At 40.4% G+C, this 21,178-nt stretch overlaps 1 protein-coding gene across 4 annotated transcripts in view; it reads right to left on the minus strand.

Moving 5' to 3' along the window:
• rhobtb3 (Rho related BTB domain containing 3) overlaps positions 1–20,534 on the minus strand; it is a 137,675-nt gene extending 117,141 nt beyond the window's left edge. Inside the window, exons 1-3 of one of the 4 annotated variants that reach the window (XM_043709644.2) lie at positions 19,809–20,094; positions 19,385–19,610; positions 3,096–3,288 (exon numbers count right to left, since the gene is read on the minus strand). In XM_043709644.2, the coding sequence (XP_043565579.2) occupies positions 3,096–3,288; positions 19,385–19,610; positions 19,809–19,810 (421 nt within the window). In that variant the 5' untranslated portion in view covers positions 19,811–20,094. Of the gene's footprint in view, positions 1–3,095; positions 3,289–19,384; positions 19,611–19,808; positions 20,380–20,465 lie in introns of those variants that run through there. The other 3 variants (XM_087999070.1, XM_087999080.1, XM_087999075.1) reach the window with 3 other exon arrangements.
• Between the last annotated feature and the right edge of the window lie 644 nt (positions 20,535–21,178).

Consider the following 21,178-nt stretch of genomic DNA (forward strand, 5'->3'; position numbering starts at 1 on the left):
TTAACTTTTATTGAATGCTTACTGGCTATTAATTTAAATAATATCTGTAGACTCTTCTTTATTTACTACATTAATAACCTCAAAAAAACTCAACTTTGTTACACATGGTTTAGTCTCTACAAAATCATGCTAATCTGTCATTGATCAGCACACAGTTAATCAAATGCTCAGTCACCCTATTCCCTAATAACTCCCCTTGCCATCAAACAAATTAGAGAAAGATTCCAAATTGGGAGAATTTGGAAAGATCTTGACTGACGCACCAAATATACATGACCTACTTCATTTAATACCTTGGGATGAAAACCCATTAGGATCTGGATTTTTGACTACCACTGGTCTCATTAGCTTCTGTATTAACCTTGTTGTAAATTCACATTGAATATAATTAGCATAATCTCTGGATTCATTTTAGTTTCACTTCTTACTTGACTGGTCTACTCTAATTAAAAAAAACTGGGAAGATGGAAGAGAGATCTACAAACCAAATTTGCTGAAAGTTAAGTTATTCAGTAAAAAGCCCAATTGGGAGCAGAAAGTGCACGATGGCACAGTAGTTAGCATTGCTACTTCACAGCGCCAGAAACCTGGGTTCAATTACCGCCTCAGGTGACTGTCTATGTGGAGTTTGCACATTCTTCCCGTGTCTGTGTGGGTTTGCTCCGGTTTCCTCTCACAGTCCAAAAACATGCAGGTTAGGTGAATTGGCCATGCTAAATTGCCCGTAGTGTTAGGGGCAGGGGTAAATGTCGGGGAATGGGTCTGGGTAGGTTGCACTTTGGTGGGTCGGTGTGGACTTGTTGGGCTGAAGGGCCTGTTTCCACACTGTAGGGAATCTAAAGTATTGGAACTTTGCCAAAACTGTGGCTTGTAGGGATCCATCCATATCCTTGACTATGAAAACTAATACAAAATATAAAGGAAGTCAAATAATCCATCATTACTATACCTTTTGATTTTCCGGCTAAGAAACCTCTGGACAGCTCATCTACCTTATCCTCCACTTTATCATAGACGTTCTTGATTGGCCTTCTCCCCACCTCCCATTTTTCCCTTGCCGAAAAACTATTACATTCTTATCTTCCCTCAGTTCCAATGAAAAGCCATTAATCAGAAATACTAAGCTGTATTTTCATAACCAGACTCAGCTCCATAGAAGCGGCCTCCACATGCATCATTTTCGAGGCAGGGGCTGGACTGAGTTGGGTCTGACAATTAAAGCAGTCAGGTATGGATGTAGCTACAGATGTGGGAATATGTCAAAACAGCCTGATTAGAAGGCTGCCTGGCTCTCTTGGACTTTTTCCCAGTTGTATTCAAAGCTGATAGGGTCTCTCTACCTGTAACTCCCTCCACTTACATGGCGCCTCCATGCACTCCACGCCATTTTTGTGTAGATGCTCTCCCTCCAAGCTGCAAGTACAATCTCCATAACCCAGTTTAACTCTGGGATATTGTAAGCAGTTTTGGGCCCCAAATTTAAGAAAGGATATGTTGGCCTTGGAAGGGAACGAGAGGAAGATTACAAGAATGACCACAAGGGTGAAGGGCTTGTCATTTGAGAACTGGTTGAGGACTCTAGGTCTGGTTTAGCATGATGTAGGGGAATCTCACAGAGACTTACAAAATGCAGAGAGGCCTGAATAGAGTGGACATGAAGATGATATTTCCATGAGTAGGAGAGATTAGATTGTGAGGGCAGAGCCTCAGTGTAATGGATTGCCACTTAGAATTGAAATAAGGAGGAATTTAGTCCTCCAGAAGGTGGTGAATCTGTGGAAATCATTGCTGAAGAAAGCTGTGTAGGCCAAGTCATTGAATGTATTAAGACAGAGATAGATAGGATCTTGATGAGTAAGGAGATCAAGAATTACAGGGAGAAGGAATGAGAATGGGGTTAAGAAACAGATCAATCCCTAATTCTGCTCCTACATCTTATGCTATCTCCAGGCATTCTCCAAGCACACTTACCTCCATGCGCTATAGAATCAATTAATTTTATCACAAAACTGGAAGTCTTCAAAAATATGTAAAACATTGCAATTTAAAGATGTGTTTTAAGGAAAGAAGCACATTGCAGTAGGATTCCCTAGAACATTACCTGGCTATCTCAATTACCAGGCAGCTGATAATACCACTAGGCCATTGCCTCCCAATAAACTTAAAGTGTTTGATATGCCAACCCTGTAATGGTGATGATCAGGCTAGGGCATTGGCTGTGGGCTTGCTATGCTATGTTAAGAAAAACGGTCAGCTCTGAGCATCGCAAATCTAGATCCTGTTACCAGTTTTAAAAAAGGTACCCAAAATTGGTGAGACTCAAAATCTAACCCAGTAAATCTGTTCCTCTCCATTGATGCTGCCTGACTGCTAATTTCTGGCATTTTCTGTTTTTATTTTAGATTTTCACTGTGTACAGAATTCTATTTTCATAGATTCCTGCCTCATCCTTCCACAATCAGCCTTATCTAAATTTAAAACCTGAATGATGACTTAAATTATTGCTACTCAAACCTCACATCAGATACAATCTTGTTAAGATCATTATAAACTAAGTTTCCCTTACCATTAGATTACTGACTAATTCAGGCTAATTATTCATTACAATACTCTTTCGTAATGCTAAATTAGATTTAATCTTCCAATATACATGCCAGTAAATATTCTTTCTGCCATATGTCATTGGCAATGGACAGCAGAAAACATTCTGACTGACATTTTCCCTGCCTTTCTTAGCCCAGCGATGCTGTAGCCAATGCAGCTTTATTGATACCAGCTAACTCATTCTTCTGGGATTAAACCAGAGATCATCTTGGGGTAATTGGCTTCATTCAATATCATGTGATGTGCTTGCCTTCTGAATTGTTAGGAGGAAGCTGACGTTAAAAGATTTTGATATTGTAAACTATGGGGAGTGCATAGCACATAGATGAACAGGAAAAATTTTCACAAAATGTAGCTTGATTTCTGACTAATTTAATACATATAAACCATCACATGTGAAACATGACTACTACAGGAATTCTACTAACACCATTGTGTATAATTTTCCCACTATTTATTTAAATAATATGTGCACAATCTTCATTACTCACCATTTTGTCTTGTACCAACTGCAGCAACTATGACTGGAACTGTCCATTGGTTAAGTAACCGCTTAATAATCGGAACATAATTATCTTTCACTTCTTGAAATGAGGTTTTGTCATTGACGGAGTATTTTAGGACAATGATGTCTGCTAGCCCAACCACATTCCGTGATCTATACCAGTCATTGTCGAATAATTCCTAACAAAGAGATGAGAACACTTAGTAAGCCAAATTGAGAAATCCAAATGAAACTGAAAATTTAAAACTGCTTCATGTATATGTTTGATTCCAAAACATTAAATCGGACAGTCAGCCACAGCATGTAGAGCAAATCAGATTTGCTAAATTATTTATGCACAAGAATAGGAAGGATCCTATCACCATCATGTCACCTTTAAAATCTTTTTCCACAGCTGCCCTGTATTAGTCCCAATTCCCTTTCCTCAAAATATGCACACAGTCCAGCATACTGGCAATCATCTCATAAAAGATATCATTCATAAAACATTGAGGGATAAAACATTGAGGGGGAGAATCTGCAAACTGCAAATTACAGGGCAACCTGAGCAGTTTTGAGTGCATTAATTCAGATATAGCTTAATGTAATCTTATTTAGTCAACAATTAGAAGAATTTTCATTGCAACTTAATAAGAAAAAAAAACCTATCTCAACACTCACCTTCAAAAAAGCATCTGCAACACGTGTCCACTTTTCAGGTGAATCGTCTCAACTGACATATTCGAGAGAACATTAGCACACTCACAATTAATTACTACCATAATGTCGTGCAGAACAAGACATTATGGTAGTAATCAGTGTACAATACTGATTTGACACAATCAATGCCATTTTCAACCTCAATGATTAAGTTAACAACTTCTCTTAACCCTGAACTTCCAAAGAACGTTTCACACCAAGAGGTTTCTTCACCAATACTATTTAAAGGGATCAAATACATAGAAGTTAACTGCTGAATGATAGAATTAATGCAACAGCCTGAATATATGTGCGCTGATATATTTACTTGCTTAAATTTACAAATATTTACAGGGAGTGGTGTAGACGATGCTGATTTGACTTTATGCTGACTTCAAGGTTTCTGGATGAACACAGCATGACATTAGATTTGACAAAGACCATACAAGATACAACCAGCTGCTAGAAAGGACCTAGGAAGGGGAGAGGGGAAAACAGACTTTCAGGAGGAGGTTACATCCACCCAAGATACTCAGGAATTTATTCTCCTTAAAAGTCAGTTTGGAACAATGTGTGGGATGTCTATGATTCAGTAAAGACATCCTCTCTGAACACTGCCACTTGCTGCAGCATAAGTGAACCTTCCGGAGGATAGCAAGGTCCATATTGCCAGTAGATGCAAAGATGACCACTGATGTTTCTAGTGTCTTTTACTGTGTAGTTGGAAATATTTTTAAAATCTTGTTGAATGCATGCAATATTGTGTAAGGGATATCAAAGAGCCTCCCCATCTAAAGAGAACTAACTACATTTCATTGTCTTATACTAGACAGTAGGGCAGAGTGAATGTGTATTTGCTAGGATTGCAAGCTTCTGCATGATGGACTGTGCTACAAATGTGCACACAAAACTTTGGCCACATGCCAACTCTGCATTATACTGGAAATAAAATGAATTTCACTCTTTCAGTACGGTGGCTCAGTGGACAGCACTGTTGCCTCAGCACTAAGGTTCAGTTTCCGCCTCAGGCGACTATCTGTGAGGAGTTTGCACATTTTCCCCATGTCTGCGTGGTTTTCCACTGGGTGATCCGGTTTGCTCCCATAAAAGCTGTGCAGGTTACGTAGGTTACAAAGCAATTTAGCATGAACAGTGTCCAGAAATGTGCAGGCTAAGTGGATTAGCCATGAGAAATATGGGGATGGAGATGGGGTGGGGGGGGCCTTGGGTCTGATGCCCTTCAGAGGGTTACTACTGAATGGTGACTTTCTGCACTGTAGAGATCCTGTGATTCTATGATCTAACACCTGGCTGGTGAGCAAACACATGCAGCATATGATGTAGACCAGCATCCAGTGTCTTAGCAGCAGGCACAATGCCCTTTGAGTGGCAGCCCACTATACCAGCTGAGTTGGAGCTACCAACTAAACCCAAATAGTTGACTTCTGGAGAACAAGGACTATCTTGATGACTTAGTTATGCAATGATTCACGTGCGCAGTACGCATACAATGAAAGTTGTGCTGCCACACAAAATGTAACTGAGCAGATCACTGCTACATTGAAACAGTGTTTCCATTACATGGAGCACTTGGGGGAAACATTGACAGAGAAGGTAACAAGATTGGCATGGTCTGCTGTATGCTGTAACATCTCAGCAACAAGAGGGATAACATTGTCACCAGGTCTACTGTAGGCAGCTGAGAGACAGGAGCATGTGTATCAGAAGTGAGAGGATAATGATGTGGAGGAGTAGTGTCAGTATCTGTGTTGATTACTGAGTATAAGTTCAAGTGAATGTGCAGGTATATCTCCATTATCACAACCTTTGTCCTGTTCCTCTATTGTCTGGCCAGGTTCCACTTCTTAGATATCCGAATGAGAAAAGCAGAAGTGTAAGGATGTGGTACTGGGTCATAGAGAGTGAAGGATAGTTGTAGTGTGACAATTGCATTGCACAGGAACAGCACACAAGAGCATGCCGTGTCATCCAACCAGTCCATGCCAGCATTTACACTCCACTGAACCCTGCTTTTAGCTTTCTTCATCTATTGTCATAATCCTTTGTTCACTTCTCCCACATACGATTGTCTAGATTCTCTTCAATGCGCTTGTACTATTCACTTCAATCACACCCTTTGGCTGCAAGTACTAAGTTTATTCTACTCTTCAGCTAAAATGTTTCTTCAAAATTCCCTATTGGATTTCTTATTTTCTACATAAGCCCTTCTTCAGATTCCTGAAACGTCGATTCTCCTGTTCCCTGGATGCTGCCTGACCTGCTGCACTTTTCCAGCAACACATTTTCAGCTCTGATCTCCAGCATCTGCAGTCCTCACTTTCTCCTTTCTTATTTTCTACCTTGTATGAAGTATATGTTGTACAGCATGTAAATCGGAAGCCAAGGATAAATAAGGTGGAATGGGAGAAGCATGTTAGGTACGAGAAGACTGTCACTTTCTATAGTTTCAGCCTAGGCTTCAGCAATGAGCATTCCAATAATGGCTAGCATAGTTTCCTCCATGAAGGTCCGGACATGCAAGTGAACCTGCCCCCCTCCAGTTAACTCCTGATAACCATACTTGTGGGCATCTTGTTCTCTTTAAAAGGCAGGGAGAGCCAGACAGTGTGGTTTACTCTTTTTGATTATGTGGCTGCAATGCTCAAATCACTGATTATGTGTATAAGTGAAATATAGGTCTGAGACTTGCAGAAGTACTGAGTGCATGAGGATGCAGTAAAGCAAAAAAATGACCAAGCGTGAATTTTGATTGTTGGTAGAAGATGATGGGGGTGGGGGAGTAGAAATTAAGCAGTACCTGAGGTAGTGGTGCAGTTGATAGGAAATGGAATTTGAAGATGCATTACTGATCTTAATCATTTGTGTGAGGTCATTGAAATTCTTATGGCACTGCATCCAGGCCCTCAGTGTGTAACTCTGTCATTGACTTTCACAGCTACTTACTCTCACTGCATGTGTCTGGAAGGTTTTATGACCCCCGTGACTACACACTCCTCCTGTCTCCTAAAGTCTTCAAAGCTGTGTCTAAAAACTTTGGGGACTGCTGTCTCCCATGTTGCCCCCTCTTCAAAGGTTTGCTAGGCCAGATTCATTCCCTGACAAGTGCAGTTTGAACCTGGACCTGCTTGGAGTTAATCATTAATCACAATGCCTGCACCCATTTCCAGCCATCAAAGTAAGGCCCTGCAATGTGGCAGACATATGTCTTAAAGGAATTACAAGTAGTGAAATGATATGGAATACAGTTTTTGTTGGCCCTACATTCTTATACTTTTAAGTTATGCTCATTAGCAATAATTGACAGAAATCTACAAAGAATGAAAGAAGAAATGGGACTGTTGTATATCTGGAGATTTCACAATTTAGAATCTTTGCCATCCTCAAAGGAAGCTTATTATCTGCTGATACTAGCACAACAATATTTTCTATTTTCTTTCAATATGAAATAAACTCTCTATATGTTGGAATTCTCTGTTTACTGAAAGTAAAACATGAATACTTATGTAGTAGGACTAATTCTCTGTGGGCAGAAATAATGATATTTTCAAAGATTACAATATTTTACAAACATTGAAAGTGAGACTCAAGGTAATTCTCAATTAAATTAACTACAGTGCTACATATTTTAAAACAGCACAGGAAGCAATGAATATCATGGTATATGAAATTAAAACTCAGCTTAAACCAATCTCAAAATCTTGTCCTTGTGGACTTTCAGGCAAAAAAAAAACAAATGCAACATCTTCTTAGGTCATATTTTTTGTTGTAGGTCAAAGCTTTTGTGTAGAAGTTCAAAGCAAACCCATCAACTTCAGATGGCTGGAATTCACTGACTTTTGCACCCATTGAGTACCCCAGGAAAAATTTATTCCAAATTGCACATAAACACATTCAGCTGTATATAACTCTTCAAAGGAGTTCATTCCTTTGACATCTAAAAGAATGATGGACACACCTTTTATCTCAACATTCACAGGAAAAAAATTGTCATCTTGGGCAACAGCAGTAACATCCTTAATTATCTTCAAATTAGTGTTGTAGAGTATTTTATGTCTATTTGAGTGGGTAGATAAGAACTTTATGTAATATTTCATTTGAAAGCCAGTACAATATGACCAACAGTCTAGATCTCTGCATGTAAATGGTAAAGTGGGATGTAAACTCAGAGGCTCATTTTTTCCCAAATGAGCCTTGGCTGACATTAACTCTTAAGGAGTGATTGCAGGCTCTTATGACACAGTGGTAGTTTTCCTATCTCTGGACCAGGAGATCTGCATTCAAGTTGCACTGCTTCAAAATGTATGTCCACAGACTCGATCAATAAGCACAGACCTAGACCTGATATACTGGCCACTATAACAAAGTATCCGCATCAGCGACCAGAAGCAGCAGGAACAGAACCAAATAAATTCTAAAAGACAGTACAGCCGTGCTTCATTGGATGCTCCAAAGCACTGAAGACATCACCTAGACAGGGGACAGAAGATCTGCAAATCAACTTCACAGCTTGGCGAACATACCCACAACCACGATAACACATCTGCACAAGTTGATTAAAAATACCTACGAGGCACGACCTTCATTCATTTTGTAAATGAGAACAGAATTTCACACGTAGGTGTGAGATGTCTCAAAATCATCAATGAATATTAATCCATAGCAATATCTGAGTAAAAGGCAATTATCTATATCACAAGAGTTTGTGATGCAAAGAATAGAAATGTAATATAAGCACATGATATTCAGTGGTTAACATCTGACCTCAATTAATGAATTCATAATACAAGGTCTGTTTAAAGCAGTTCATTTCAGAAAATAAATTCTATATTTAGCACCATCCTGTCACTTCAATTTGTCAAACCAATTTCAATAAGAAAATGTGGAAATAAAATTATACTTTCGACTGAACAAAAAACAAAAGGTATAAAGTAAGAAACAGTCATGGTTCTCATTTCAATTCCTTCTACCATTGCCATCTGATCTTTTCCTCTTTGACCTTCTACACTGCTCTAACTAACAACTATAACAGTAATGAGATGCACTTATATAGTTCTGCTAACATAATAAAATAGAGAATCCAAGATCCCACATGACTTATCAATATAAATTTGAAATCAAAAGGCATAAGACAACATCAAAGCAGGTGAACAATAGCTTGGTTAAAGAAATAGGTTTGACAGAGTGCCTTAAAGAAAGAAAGGGAGGAACTGATATTCAGAGGGATGGGCAGGTTATTAGAGCCTGGGAGCTGGTCAGCTGAAGACTACCATTGGTGGAGGAAATGCTCAAGGGGCCAGAATTAGAATAGCACTGTGATCTCAGAGAGTTATAGGGCTGAAGGAGTTTCAGAAATTAGGGATTTGCAAACAAGGATAATAAGTCAATGTCTTACTGAACCAATTATAGCATGGTGGCTCAATGGTTATCACTGCTGCCTCATAGTACCAGGGACCCAGGTTTGATTCCAGCCTCTGTGTGGAGTTTGCACATTCTTCCCGTGTCTGTGTGGGTTTCGTCTGGGCGCTCTGGTTTTCTCCCACAGTCCAAAGAAGTGCAGGTTAGGTGAATTGGCTAAATTGCCCACAGTGTTCAGGGATGTGTAGATTAGGTGCATTTGTCAGGGGTAAATATAAGGTAGGGGGAATGGGTCTGGATGGGTTACTCTTTGGAAGGTTGCAGTGGACTTGTTGGGCTGAAGGGCCTGTTTCCACACCCTAGGGATTCTATGAACACAAACATAGCATCAACAGCTCACAATTGTCCTACACATTCTCAACTCACTGGTGTGAAATTTAGGATAAATACATCAATCCTACCCATATGCCAAATGTGAACAACTCTGACCAAAGGGTTCAAAATCACTTATGTCAGTAGTCTGTGTTCACATTTTGATGAACAGTTTTATGAAATTTTTAAATGTCTACATCTTTTATTTGCTTGGCTAACTAAATGCTTGCTTGCTTTTGAAACATATTTAAAATTGAGGGAAATACTTTTTCGAACAGAATTCATGATTGAGATGTTTTCAGGAGGAAGTGTGTTTAAGTGAGAGCTCAGTTTTTTTGTATAATATGGTTTCATTTATTTTTTAACGGCATGCCTCCTGAGGTCTTCTTGTAGTATAAGCTGATTGAGTGGCTACAGAGGGCATAGGAAGGAGGCACAGGTAATATGAGGAGGCATGGGAGAAAATAAGGGGATATAGAGGGAGCATGTTGGTTGGAGGGCATTGGAACAGGTGAGAGGGTAAGAAGAGTCATGGAGGCGGCATGAGTGTACAAGGATGTGTGTAGAAAGTGATTTAGTATGGAGGGCATGAGGAGTCATAGGAGAACATGAGGGGATATAGACGGGACATGTTGGCTGGAGAAGTGATGATTTGACGGCCTGACATTCATCATCAAAACCTGACCAGGTTTTCCAGCGTTTTGGCCTTTTCATCCACTTGACTCCCATGCAACCATAGGCATGCACTGGAGGCAGAAAGCTAGACCCCATCCCACCTTTGTCTCCTAGAATATTACCAACTCAATTCTCTTCCATGAGAGTTCAGCCTATTTCTGATCACTGATACCATGAGATTGTAAATGGGTGAAATACTGTCATACTGCTTTCTGTGATTCCATTCACTAGATACTACGTAGGTTTAGGATTAAGATGTTGATAAAAAAGGACAGAAGGCAATCTAAAGAAATAATTAACAGAGAGAGAGACAAATAAAACTGAGCTGGATCAACTGGAACGAAAGGAAAAATCTGTAAAACAATGGCCTACTTTAAAAAAAAGAAATGTTTTGGGTAGAGTTAAGGTATACATTCACTCAAAAGGGAAAGGTACACCAAACAAATTCAGAACTCACTGGATTAAAAATAGAAATATAAAATAAGATAAAGAAGAAAAAGAGTGCTTATGATAAATGTCAAGCAAAAAATACAATGGAAAACCATGAGGAACATGAAAAAGGTTAAAGAAGGAATGTAAAAAAGCATATTAAAGAAGCAAAGAGGCATTATGAGAAATGACAGACAGCCATCATAAAAGAATAATTCCTAAAGACTTCTATAGGCATATAAATAGTGAAGGGGTTGGAAAAGACATAGTAGGGTGGATTAGGGAACAAAAAGAACACTTACACAAGAAGGCATGTTGCATGGCTGAGATATCAGATACTCTGCACATGCCTTTATCAAGGATGTGATTGCTACCACTGTCATAGTGCCAGAGGAAACTCAGTCACTAATTGAGTGGAGGAAATATTGGAGAGACTGCCAATGCTTAAATGTTGACAAGGCCTTCAAGCCCAAAGTTCTAAAGAGGAGTTTTGCCAACAATTTCTACTTTTGTTACTGAAACCAATGTGATGCATCTATGGATAATTAAGGAAGTGAGAGTGGAAATTTAGGGGCCCTGTCTATAATCTTCCCTGGACTTGGGAGGTGTCAGAGAAGAAATGCAAATGCCATAGAATCCCTGCAGTGTGGAAACAGGCCATTTGGTCCAACAAGTCCACACCGACCCTCTGAAGAGACCCATGCAGACCCATCCCCCAACCTCATCACATTTCCCTTGACCAATGCATGTAACCTATACATCCCTGAACATTATGGGTAATTTAGCTTAGCCAATTCACCTAATCTGCACCTAATTTGGACCATGGGAGGAAACCAGAGTACCCAGAGGAAACCCACGCAGACACGGGGAGACTGTGCAAACTCCACATTTATAGTCATCCAAGACTGAAATCGAGCCCGGGTCCCTGGCGCTGTGAGGCAGCAGAGCTAACCATTGAGTCACCGTGCCACCCTTATTTCCTTGTTCAAAAATGTTTTAAAGTTAATCCTAGCAATTACTGACTAGTTTAGCTTCAGTTGGGAGGAGGCTCTAAAAATAATTATTTGGAATAGTAGTCAGATGGCAAATGGTGGATTGATTAGGAAGAGCCAGCAGAGACATCTACTAACTTGAAGGTTTTTTTTAAAAAGAGGTAATAGGGTTTTTTTTAAAAGGATCAATGAGGGTAAAACTATTGAGGTGCTGCAAGTGGATTTTTAAAAGGCATTCAATAGTCCGTGCCACACAGACTGGCCAAACATGTTGTAACAAGTTAAAACAGTTAGAAATCATGGAACAACAGAGACAGTAGCAAAGTGGATACAAAATTAGTTGAGCAATAGGAAATGGATATTTTGGGTTGGAGGGGAGTTTTCTGTAAAGTTCCCCTGGGTTTGGAATTAGGACCCTTGCTTTTCCTGATTTTTGTTAATGATTTTGATCTTGCTACACACACACAGGAGGCAAATTTGTGAATGATACAAAACCACTTGAAATTGTAAACTGTGAGGAGGACAGCTTAGAAAGCCAAATAGCATAGACAAGATTTTTTTTTAAAAAATGGACAAATGAGTGGTAGATGAAGTTTAATGTGTCAAAGTGTGAAGTAATGCATTTTGCATTACGTGGACAGACAATACAAAGTAGGGATTACGATCTTTTCAGTTTTGCAAGGCGAAGACACTTGGAGACGTTTATATGTGCATAGATAATTGGTGGTAGCAAGACAGGTTTAGATTAGATTAGATTAGATTACTTACAGTGTGGAAACAGGCCCTTCGGCCCAACAAGTCCACACCCACCTGCCTAAGTGCAACCCACCCCCTAATTTTACCCTTTCACCTAACACTACAGTCAATTTAGCATGGCCAATTCACCTAACCTGCACATTTTTGGACTGTGGAAGGAAACCGGAGCACCCAGAGGAAACCCACACAGACACAGGGAGAATATGCAAACTCCACACAGACAATCCACACAGACAGTTGCCTGAGGCAGGAGTTGAACCCAGGTCTCTGGCACTGTGAGACAACAGTGCTAACCACTGAGCCACCGTGCTGCCCACGGTGAAGAGAGCAGTTAATAAAGCAACAGTATACTGGACTTTACCAATGTGGGCATATAGCACAACCGCAAGAAAGTGATGCTGAACTAATGTAAGGCACTGACTAGATCTCAACTGACATACTGTGTACAGTCTGGGTGTCACACTGTGGGAAGGATTTGAATGCTTTGGAGGGAATGCAAACAGGTTTATAAGAATAGTTCCAGGAAAAGCTTCAGTTATAAGGACTGATTGGAGAAATTGGAACAGTGTTCCTTGGAGAGAGAGAAAATTCAATCAGTCTTCCTTGTGTAGCAAGATCTAAATCATTAATATATATAATAGGGAGAGCAAGAGTCCTAATTCCAAGCCCTGGGGAACTTTACAGCAAACTTTCCTCCAACCCAAAATATCTGCGAGAACTTTTCAAAACTATGAAGGAATTGGAATAGAATGGATATGGAGGCACAATTTCTGCTGATAAAATTATTGAAAACTAGAGGGCACAGATTTAACATGATTTGCCAAAGTTGTAAATGTGATGTGAGAAAATAAACATTTTTTACACAATGTACTACCTAGAAATGTGGTGGAGGTATGTTTAATTTAGGCATTTGGGAGGGCATTAGATGATTATTTAAATAGAAATAAAGTGTATGGGGAAAAATGGCATGAAGTCATATCACTCATTTGGTGAGGCAGTGCAGAAACACTGGGCCAATTGGCTTCCTTTGGCACCGTAACATTTCCGTGATAAGACAAGTACACAACAGAATAGTCTTAAAAGTGGAAGCATACTGCTATTTTCTGAGGCTAATTGACCTTATTAACTGTAAGCTTTATTAAACTGTTCGCTTTCATTGGTAATTGGTAAAAATTATTTAAGATATTCGTAAAGTTTTCCAGCCAACCATTCCGGTAAATCTAAAATCTCTTTGCAAACAGACATTTAAACAGGAAAACAAGTGGAAAATAATGAACATGGTGCTGAAATAACAGGTGAATCAAAAGATAAGAATGACAGGAAAATAATTCAATACGTTTGCTAACAAAGAGTGCACAATATGTATTTTCCAAAATCATTCAAAATGCATTTGAAAATATATCTAGGTATCTGAAAAGCACTCAGATTTTACATTCTAAACACATTTTCAGTAACCGATGTAGAAATTGTACAATCAGTGCTATACTTAAAAAATTCTCTGTAATCTTTCCCAATCCCAGAATTTTCTGAGATATCCCTGTGCCTCTAATTATGGCCTGCACTGCGTGCCAAATTTTTAATTGCTCCAGCTTGGGTGATCATGCTATCAGTTACCTTAATCCTAATTTCTGGAATCCTTTCTACATCGTTCTGTCTCACTGCAATACTTTCCACCTTTAAGAAGTTATTTTAAAAATCTGTGGATGGTTTAAATCAAAAACTGATTAATGCACAAATAAAAAATTAGTTCTTTTTTGGCCGCTGAGCTGTTCAGCAGTAATTGTAAACCTAGTAACAATATGCCACTGAAAACAAAGTTACAAACTACTCAACAAACTGTTACTTTTTCCAAGGGTTTATGCAGCAAAGTTAACAGGAGGAGGTGATGGCCTAGCAGTTTTAATTGAGTATTAATCAGCAACCCTGGTTTGAATCCGAATTCAATAAAAATTTGAGGTTAAGAGTCTAATGATGACTGGGAAACATTGTTGATTGACAGAAAAACCCACCTGGTTCACTAATGTCCTCGAGGGAAGGTAACTGCTATCTTTACATGTGACTCCAGACCCAACAGCATATGGCTGATCTTAACTGTCCTGAAATGGCCGAGCAAGCAACCCCTTTGTAACAACTGCTGGAGAGGAAATAAGGAACAAAAACTGAAGGATCACCTGGCATCGACTTTGGCACCGAAAACAATAACCAACACAGCCCTGTCGATCCTGCAAAGTCCTCTTCACTAACGTCTGCGGCTACTGCCAAAACTAGGATAGTTGCCTCACATTTTTGTCAAGCAACAGCTAGATGTAGTCATACCCATGAAATCACACTTTACAGGTAGTGCTCCAAAAGCCAATATCACTCATTCCTGGATGTGTCCTGTCTCACCAGCAGACCAGGCCCAGCAGAGGTAGTGGCAGAATACACTGAGAAGGGAGTTCCCCTGGAATTTCACAACATAGTGTTAGGTACATCAGTCAGAGGGAAATGGGTCTGGATGTTACTCTTCGGAGGGTCAGTGTGGACTTGTTGGGCTGAAGGGCCTATTTCCACACTGTAGGGAATCTATTCTAATCTAATCTAATATTGAGACTTTATTGCATCCAGAATCAAAATTATTAATCATGTACCATCCTCCCTCAGCTGATGAAGCAGTGCTCCTCCATGTTCAACAATTCTGAGAGGAAGCACTGATAGTGGTAAGGTGGCAGAATGTAAACTGGGTGGGGGATTTCAATGTCAATCACCAAGAGTGGCTCAGCAGCACCGCTACTGATTGAGCTGGGTAAAAACAACGACTGCAGATGCTGGAAACCAGATTCTGGATTAGTGATACTGGAAGAGCACAGCAGTTCAGGCAGCATCCGAGGAGCAGTAAAATCGACGTTTCGAACAAAAGCCCTTCATCAGGAATACAGCAATGATTCAGATCTAAACTCTGCACTGTTGACCAGTGGTGGATAATTAAACTGGAGGAGGCAGCTCCACAATTACTTCTACTTTTAAAACTGGGGGAGCCCAGAACATCGGTGTGAAAGGTAAACCTGAAGCATTTGCAACAATCTTCAGCCAGAAGTACCGAATGGATGATCCATCTTGGCCTCCACTAGTGGCCCCTGCCATCATAGATGCCAGTCTTCAGCTAATTTGATCTACTCCATATGGTATCAGGAAATGGTTTGAGACATTAAATACTGCGAAAGCATGGGCCCTGACAACATTCCAACAATAGTGGCTGTGTCCCTAGCCAGGCTGTTCAAGTACAATATTGACATCTCTCTGACAATGTGAGCAATTGCCAGGTATGTCCTGGATACGAAAGAAGGGCATATACAGCCTGACAAATTACCATCCAAACAAACAGTCTGCTCTTGATCATCAGTAAAGTGGTGCTAAGTTTCATCAACCTGCTCAGCAAAACCCAGTTTCAGTTCCTCTAAGGTCACTCAGCTTCAGAACTTCATTACCGTCTTAGTTCAAACATGGACAAAAGAGGTGAGGTGAGGTGAGGTGAGAGTGACAGCCCTTGACATCAAGGCTCCACTTGACTGCATCAAGGAACCCTGGCAAAACTGCAATCAATGGCTATCAGGGAAAAGTCAAACCTGGCACATAGGAAAATGGTCATGATTGTTGAATGTCAATCATTTCAGCTCCAGGACAACTCTGCAGGAGTTCCTCAGGATAGTGTCTGAGGTTCAAACATCTTCAGTTGCTTCATCAATGACTTTCTCTCCATCATAAGGTCAGAAGTGGGGATGTTTGCTGATGATTGCACAATGTTCAGCACTATTTGCAACTCTTCAAATACTGAAGCAGACCATGTCCAAATGCAGCAAGACCTGGACAATATCCAGGCTTGGGGTGAAAAATAGCAAGTAACATGTACGCCATAGAAATGCCAGGCAATGACCATCTCTAATAGGGGACAATGTAACCTTCACCTCCTCTACAACAGGTCAGAGGCTAGGAACACTGCTGCAATCAACTCACCTCACTTCTCAAAGTCTCTACAGAATCTACAATGCACAAGTCAGGAACGTGATTGAATACTCCCCACTTGCATCAATGCGTACAGCTCCAACAACATTCAAAAAGCTTGACAATATTCAGGATAAGGCAGTCTTCCTCATTGGTACCACATCCACTCTCTCCACTATCAAACTCAGTAGCAGCAGTGAGTACTACCTACAAAGGTGCAATGCAAAAATACACCAACGATCTTTAAATGACAGCTTCCAAACTCATTTCCATTTCCATTTTGAAGGGCAAGAGCAGCAAGTACATGGGAACACCACCACCTCCAAGCCACACAACACCCTGATTTGGAAATATATTGCCATTCCTTCACAGTCATTGGGTCAATTTCCTGAAATTCTCTCCCTAAAGATATTTTCAGCCTACTTGCAGCACATGGACTGTTAAAGTGGGCAGCTCACTATTGCCTTTTCAGGAGTAACCAAGAACTGGCAAAAATGCTAACCCAGTCAGTTTTTTTTTAATTCATTCACAGAATAAGGGCAACACTGGCTAGGCCAGCATGTATTGCCTATCCCAGAGGGAAATTAAGAGTCAACCGCATTGCTGTGGGTCTGGAGTCACATGTAGGCCAGACCAGATAAGGATGGCAGTTTCCTTCCCTAAAGGGCAATGCTGAACCAGATATATATTTTTTTTCCTGGACAATTGACTCATGATCATTATTAGACTCAATTCTAGAGATTTAGTGAATTCAAATTCCACCACCTGCCATGGCAGAATTTGAACCTGGGTCCCAGTCGTGATAATACCACTAGAACATGGCCTCCTTGCTTTACTTACATCCCATGAGTGAGATTTTTGTTTAGAAATAGCATGGAAGGACAAATTCTCCTCCATTTATATTTATATGTAATTGTAGTCTGTGGAAAGTTCTAGAGAAGCAAAGAATGAAGCAGCTTTCCTATTCAAGTCCAATGTGATTGATATACTCAGATTTTCAAATTGCAGTTAATTAAGCTCCTTTTGAGCAACTGAGTTAAATCAAGGGGGATTTTTTTTCCCCTTTTTGAAGAGACCTACCAGTATCAAGTGCTTTGAAATTCCATTGAATTTCACTTCCATTAAACTATAAGGAAGGTGTTAAAATGATGATCTCTCAAGTCAACTAAAAATTTTTAAAAGTCTACTGTAGAAAAACCAAGGTATACTTTGAAGGTACTTTCTTACATTCATGTTTTTTTTTTTGTGGCCTGTACATCATACTAGTAATACAATGCACACATACCAAGAATTGTCAGTTCTTGACAATTATCTGCCTCCACAAATTTCAATCGCATTCTTTTAACTATTAATCACTTATTTGAAATGTGACTATTGTGTTTCTTCCACAAAGGTAGAGTTTATCCCATTTCAGTCATGTCGTGCTCCAGCTGTTGCCAAGGAAAGTCTTGTGATCAGAATTCTGTGCTGCTCATCTCTTTGAGTGCACACTTACCAGAGCTTATGTCTACCTGCATGCCAGGCTGCCAAGTCTTAATCGTGCATTAGAAAAGTAGCACTCCACTCACATACTGCCTTTAACATCTCTACTCCTCCTTTTCAGGGTGGGGGTGGGAGAGCAGGCTTGCATATTGCCAGTCTCAGTTATGTTGTTGCTAACAGAATAACATACTCACACAATGACTGTCATTGAAATGATCCTGCAGTTGGTTACATGAAACTCACACTTCATTACAACAAACTAATAATAGGTGTGCATGGCAGTCCCAAAACAGTACTGTATATTCTGATTGACTTACTTCTCGTCACTCGCAAGAACAAGTGCTCTGCATATTCAATAGCAATGTGTGCACAAACAGGGAAAGCACTGTTTCCCCATAGAAATATATGGGCAGAAATATCTAGTTGGAAGGGCTATATTATTCCATTTGCCTTTTATAGCTGTATAATTCATATCTTTTCTTCTTACATTTTAAAATAATTCTAGTTATTTTAAAAGCACCTTTGCAGCATTTTCAGTCTCTCAATTTCTGAAAGCAATTTCCTTCAAAATAAATGTCAGGAAATGAAATCCCATTAAAGTGCAGATGAATATTCTGGCAAAATATTGGTAACTGACCTCTATCATCATTGTTCAGGTTAGAACCTTAAGCCCAATTATGAAACCTATCTTATAATGGATTTCATTCCCCAGTGGCATAACCTTTCACTACTGGTTAGCTTTATTAGCTGGTAAGCAATGCTAACAATGTTGTTTCAATTCCCACACTGGTTGAGATTCTAATGAAGGATTCTCCTTCTCAACTTTTTCCCTTGCCTAGGGCATGGTGGTTTGCCTGTCCTCGGATGCTGCCTGAATTGCTGTGCTCTTCCAGCACCACTGATCCAGAATAGGGCATGGTGGCCTTCAGTTTAAACCAGAGCTATCTCTCTCTAATTGAAAGAGTGGGATTATGGTGACTTTGCCTTTACCTTGATGGGATTGCAGTCTAAATAGGCACCTCTTGAGGTCAAATTAAAGAATAACTACTGTGGAAATATTCAGTAGACGTTCATAAATTCAGTGCTAAGACCTCGAGAAGTCACCAAAACAAAAGCAATTCTTTCCTTTTTATTGAAAGTTCAAAATTGATCATTATTATTTGTTTCAGGGTTAAAGTATGACTCTTGAGCTGTGTTGGCCATGTTTTGAACATGAGATCAGTGTACAAATGGACAATATGTAACATGATGGTCGAATTATGCAAATAAATGTCTCCATTTAAGACAACGGTAAGCGGGGAGGAAAACCATCGTTCCACTTAACGAGCTTCTGATAAAATTGCAGCATTTGAAATTGTAAACTTCACATTAGCGCATCAGATAGTCTACTGGATTACCCAAAGCAAAAACAGCGCATCACTGATACTAGGGACAAGTGATCTTTGGGGGTGCGCTGCACAAACGTTACGAAGCGTTCTTATAGTTCAGGTGACCTTAAGGGGCGAGCCCCATTGTAACTTTTTTGCCTCCTTACCCAGTTGGGACAGTCGTGAATCAGCACTTGGACTCTGCCGAAGACATAAGCCTGGTACTCGACAAAGGCAGGAAATGTGATGTGGGTGGCAAAGCTGAGCAAGCGCCTCTCTTCAACGTGCCGGATAATGGCATGTCTGCCGAAATAGGTGGTGATCAGATCCGGCTGCTGCAGGCTGTCCTCAAAGCCCGCTTTCTCATTGCCCAGAGCCACGATCCGAACCGACCTAAACAAGGAGGACAAGTTACACATAGGGGCACTCAGTCAACGGAGACTAGCATCAGCCGTGTAATTACAGGCGTGCAGCTTGGAGGGGGGCTTTGTCAGACCAGGCTGACTTTAACACCGAATACGGCAGAAGTGAACTCAATACCAAAAAAAAAACTCCAAACGACTTTAACCGAACCGGTGCCGTGCAACTTACATGATCAATGCTGGCTCGTCAGCTTAACACAAACGCCGAGCCAACGCTGGGGTTTATTCATACTTATATCGGTGCGAGTAACAAAGAAACTCGAAGTGAGCGGAGGCTGGCTCCCTGCCCTGGGTAGACCGCAGAGAATGCAGCAATAGCCAGCGAGACGAGGCGGTGAACTTTACTCTCGCTGTGGGTTTGTCCTTAGTCCAGAGCGGATCAACTGAGGCTGCAAAGGCGGCTCTGGTACAGTCAGCCTGCTCTGTGGACAACAGGACAGAGCTCTCTTTTTTCCCAATACACTGTATACCCGCAAAACCCGGTCCAGTCACAGGCTCCTGACGTCAGTGAAAGCAAAGGAATTAGATTTAAATCCGTTCACAAAACACTGTTGCAGCCACACACGGGGTTTATCCCCTGACTTTATTCAAATGAGGAAAATCACAGTGATGTTAATGATAAGGAAAGACAGAGAGAGAGCGAGGGAGGTTTCTCGGGCAGCGGTGAATTGGAAACGGGAAATCATTTGTAACACCATGCTTGGATCAATACACCCTGTGTGTCCTCTAACATGTGGGAAGGACAGCAGGCAGCTGGTAGTTGATACCATTGTTAGCACTGGTGACCTAAATGACTAACCCAGCAGCAATGAGCACAAAAACTTACATTGTTTCAGACAGCTTTTTTTACTAAACTTTAATTTCTCAGAGTAGTCAGTTAACCACAGGTACAGGCCCTGACACTGTCCACCAGCAACATTAGGACAGATTACCAATGATCCTGCCAAACACTGAAATACATCAACCATGGGATAGCTTTCGTTCTATAAATAGTCTGGTAAAGTGGGGGCTCAGCAATATTATAACTGCAAGCATCACATATATCCATGTTCTCTGAAACTCAGTGTAAACTCCCATTATTTCCGCTTCAGAAATAACTGTACCTCTAGCCAAGCAATACTCAGCACAGCCTCATCATGGCATCTACCTGGAAATGTGGAAAATGACCCAGATATGCCCTATCCACACAAATCAGGGCAAATCAACCTAGCCAATTATTGCCCCATCAGTCCACTCTGAATCATCAGCCAAGTGTTGAAACACATCATTAACAGTGCTATCAAGTGGCACTGACACAGCAATAACTTACTCACTGATGTTCAATCAGGTTCTGCCAGGGCCACTCAACTGCTGACCTCATTATATCCTTGCTCCAAACATGGACAAAAGAGCTGAAATCTCGAGAGAGAGGAGATGAGACTGCTTGTTCTTCATATTAAGGCTGCATTTGACTGAGTCTGACATCAAGCAACACTCACAAAACTGCAATCAGTGGGAGTCAGAAAGTAAATTTTCCACTGGTTGGAGTAAGACTTCATA

This window comes from Chiloscyllium plagiosum, unplaced genomic scaffold, assembly GCF_037043375.1.
Source record: "Chiloscyllium plagiosum isolate Xiang-an unplaced genomic scaffold, Cpla_swu_hap1 HiC_scaffold_2, whole genome shotgun sequence".
Taxonomy (NCBI): domain Eukaryota; kingdom Metazoa; phylum Chordata; class Chondrichthyes; order Orectolobiformes; family Hemiscylliidae; genus Chiloscyllium; species Chiloscyllium plagiosum.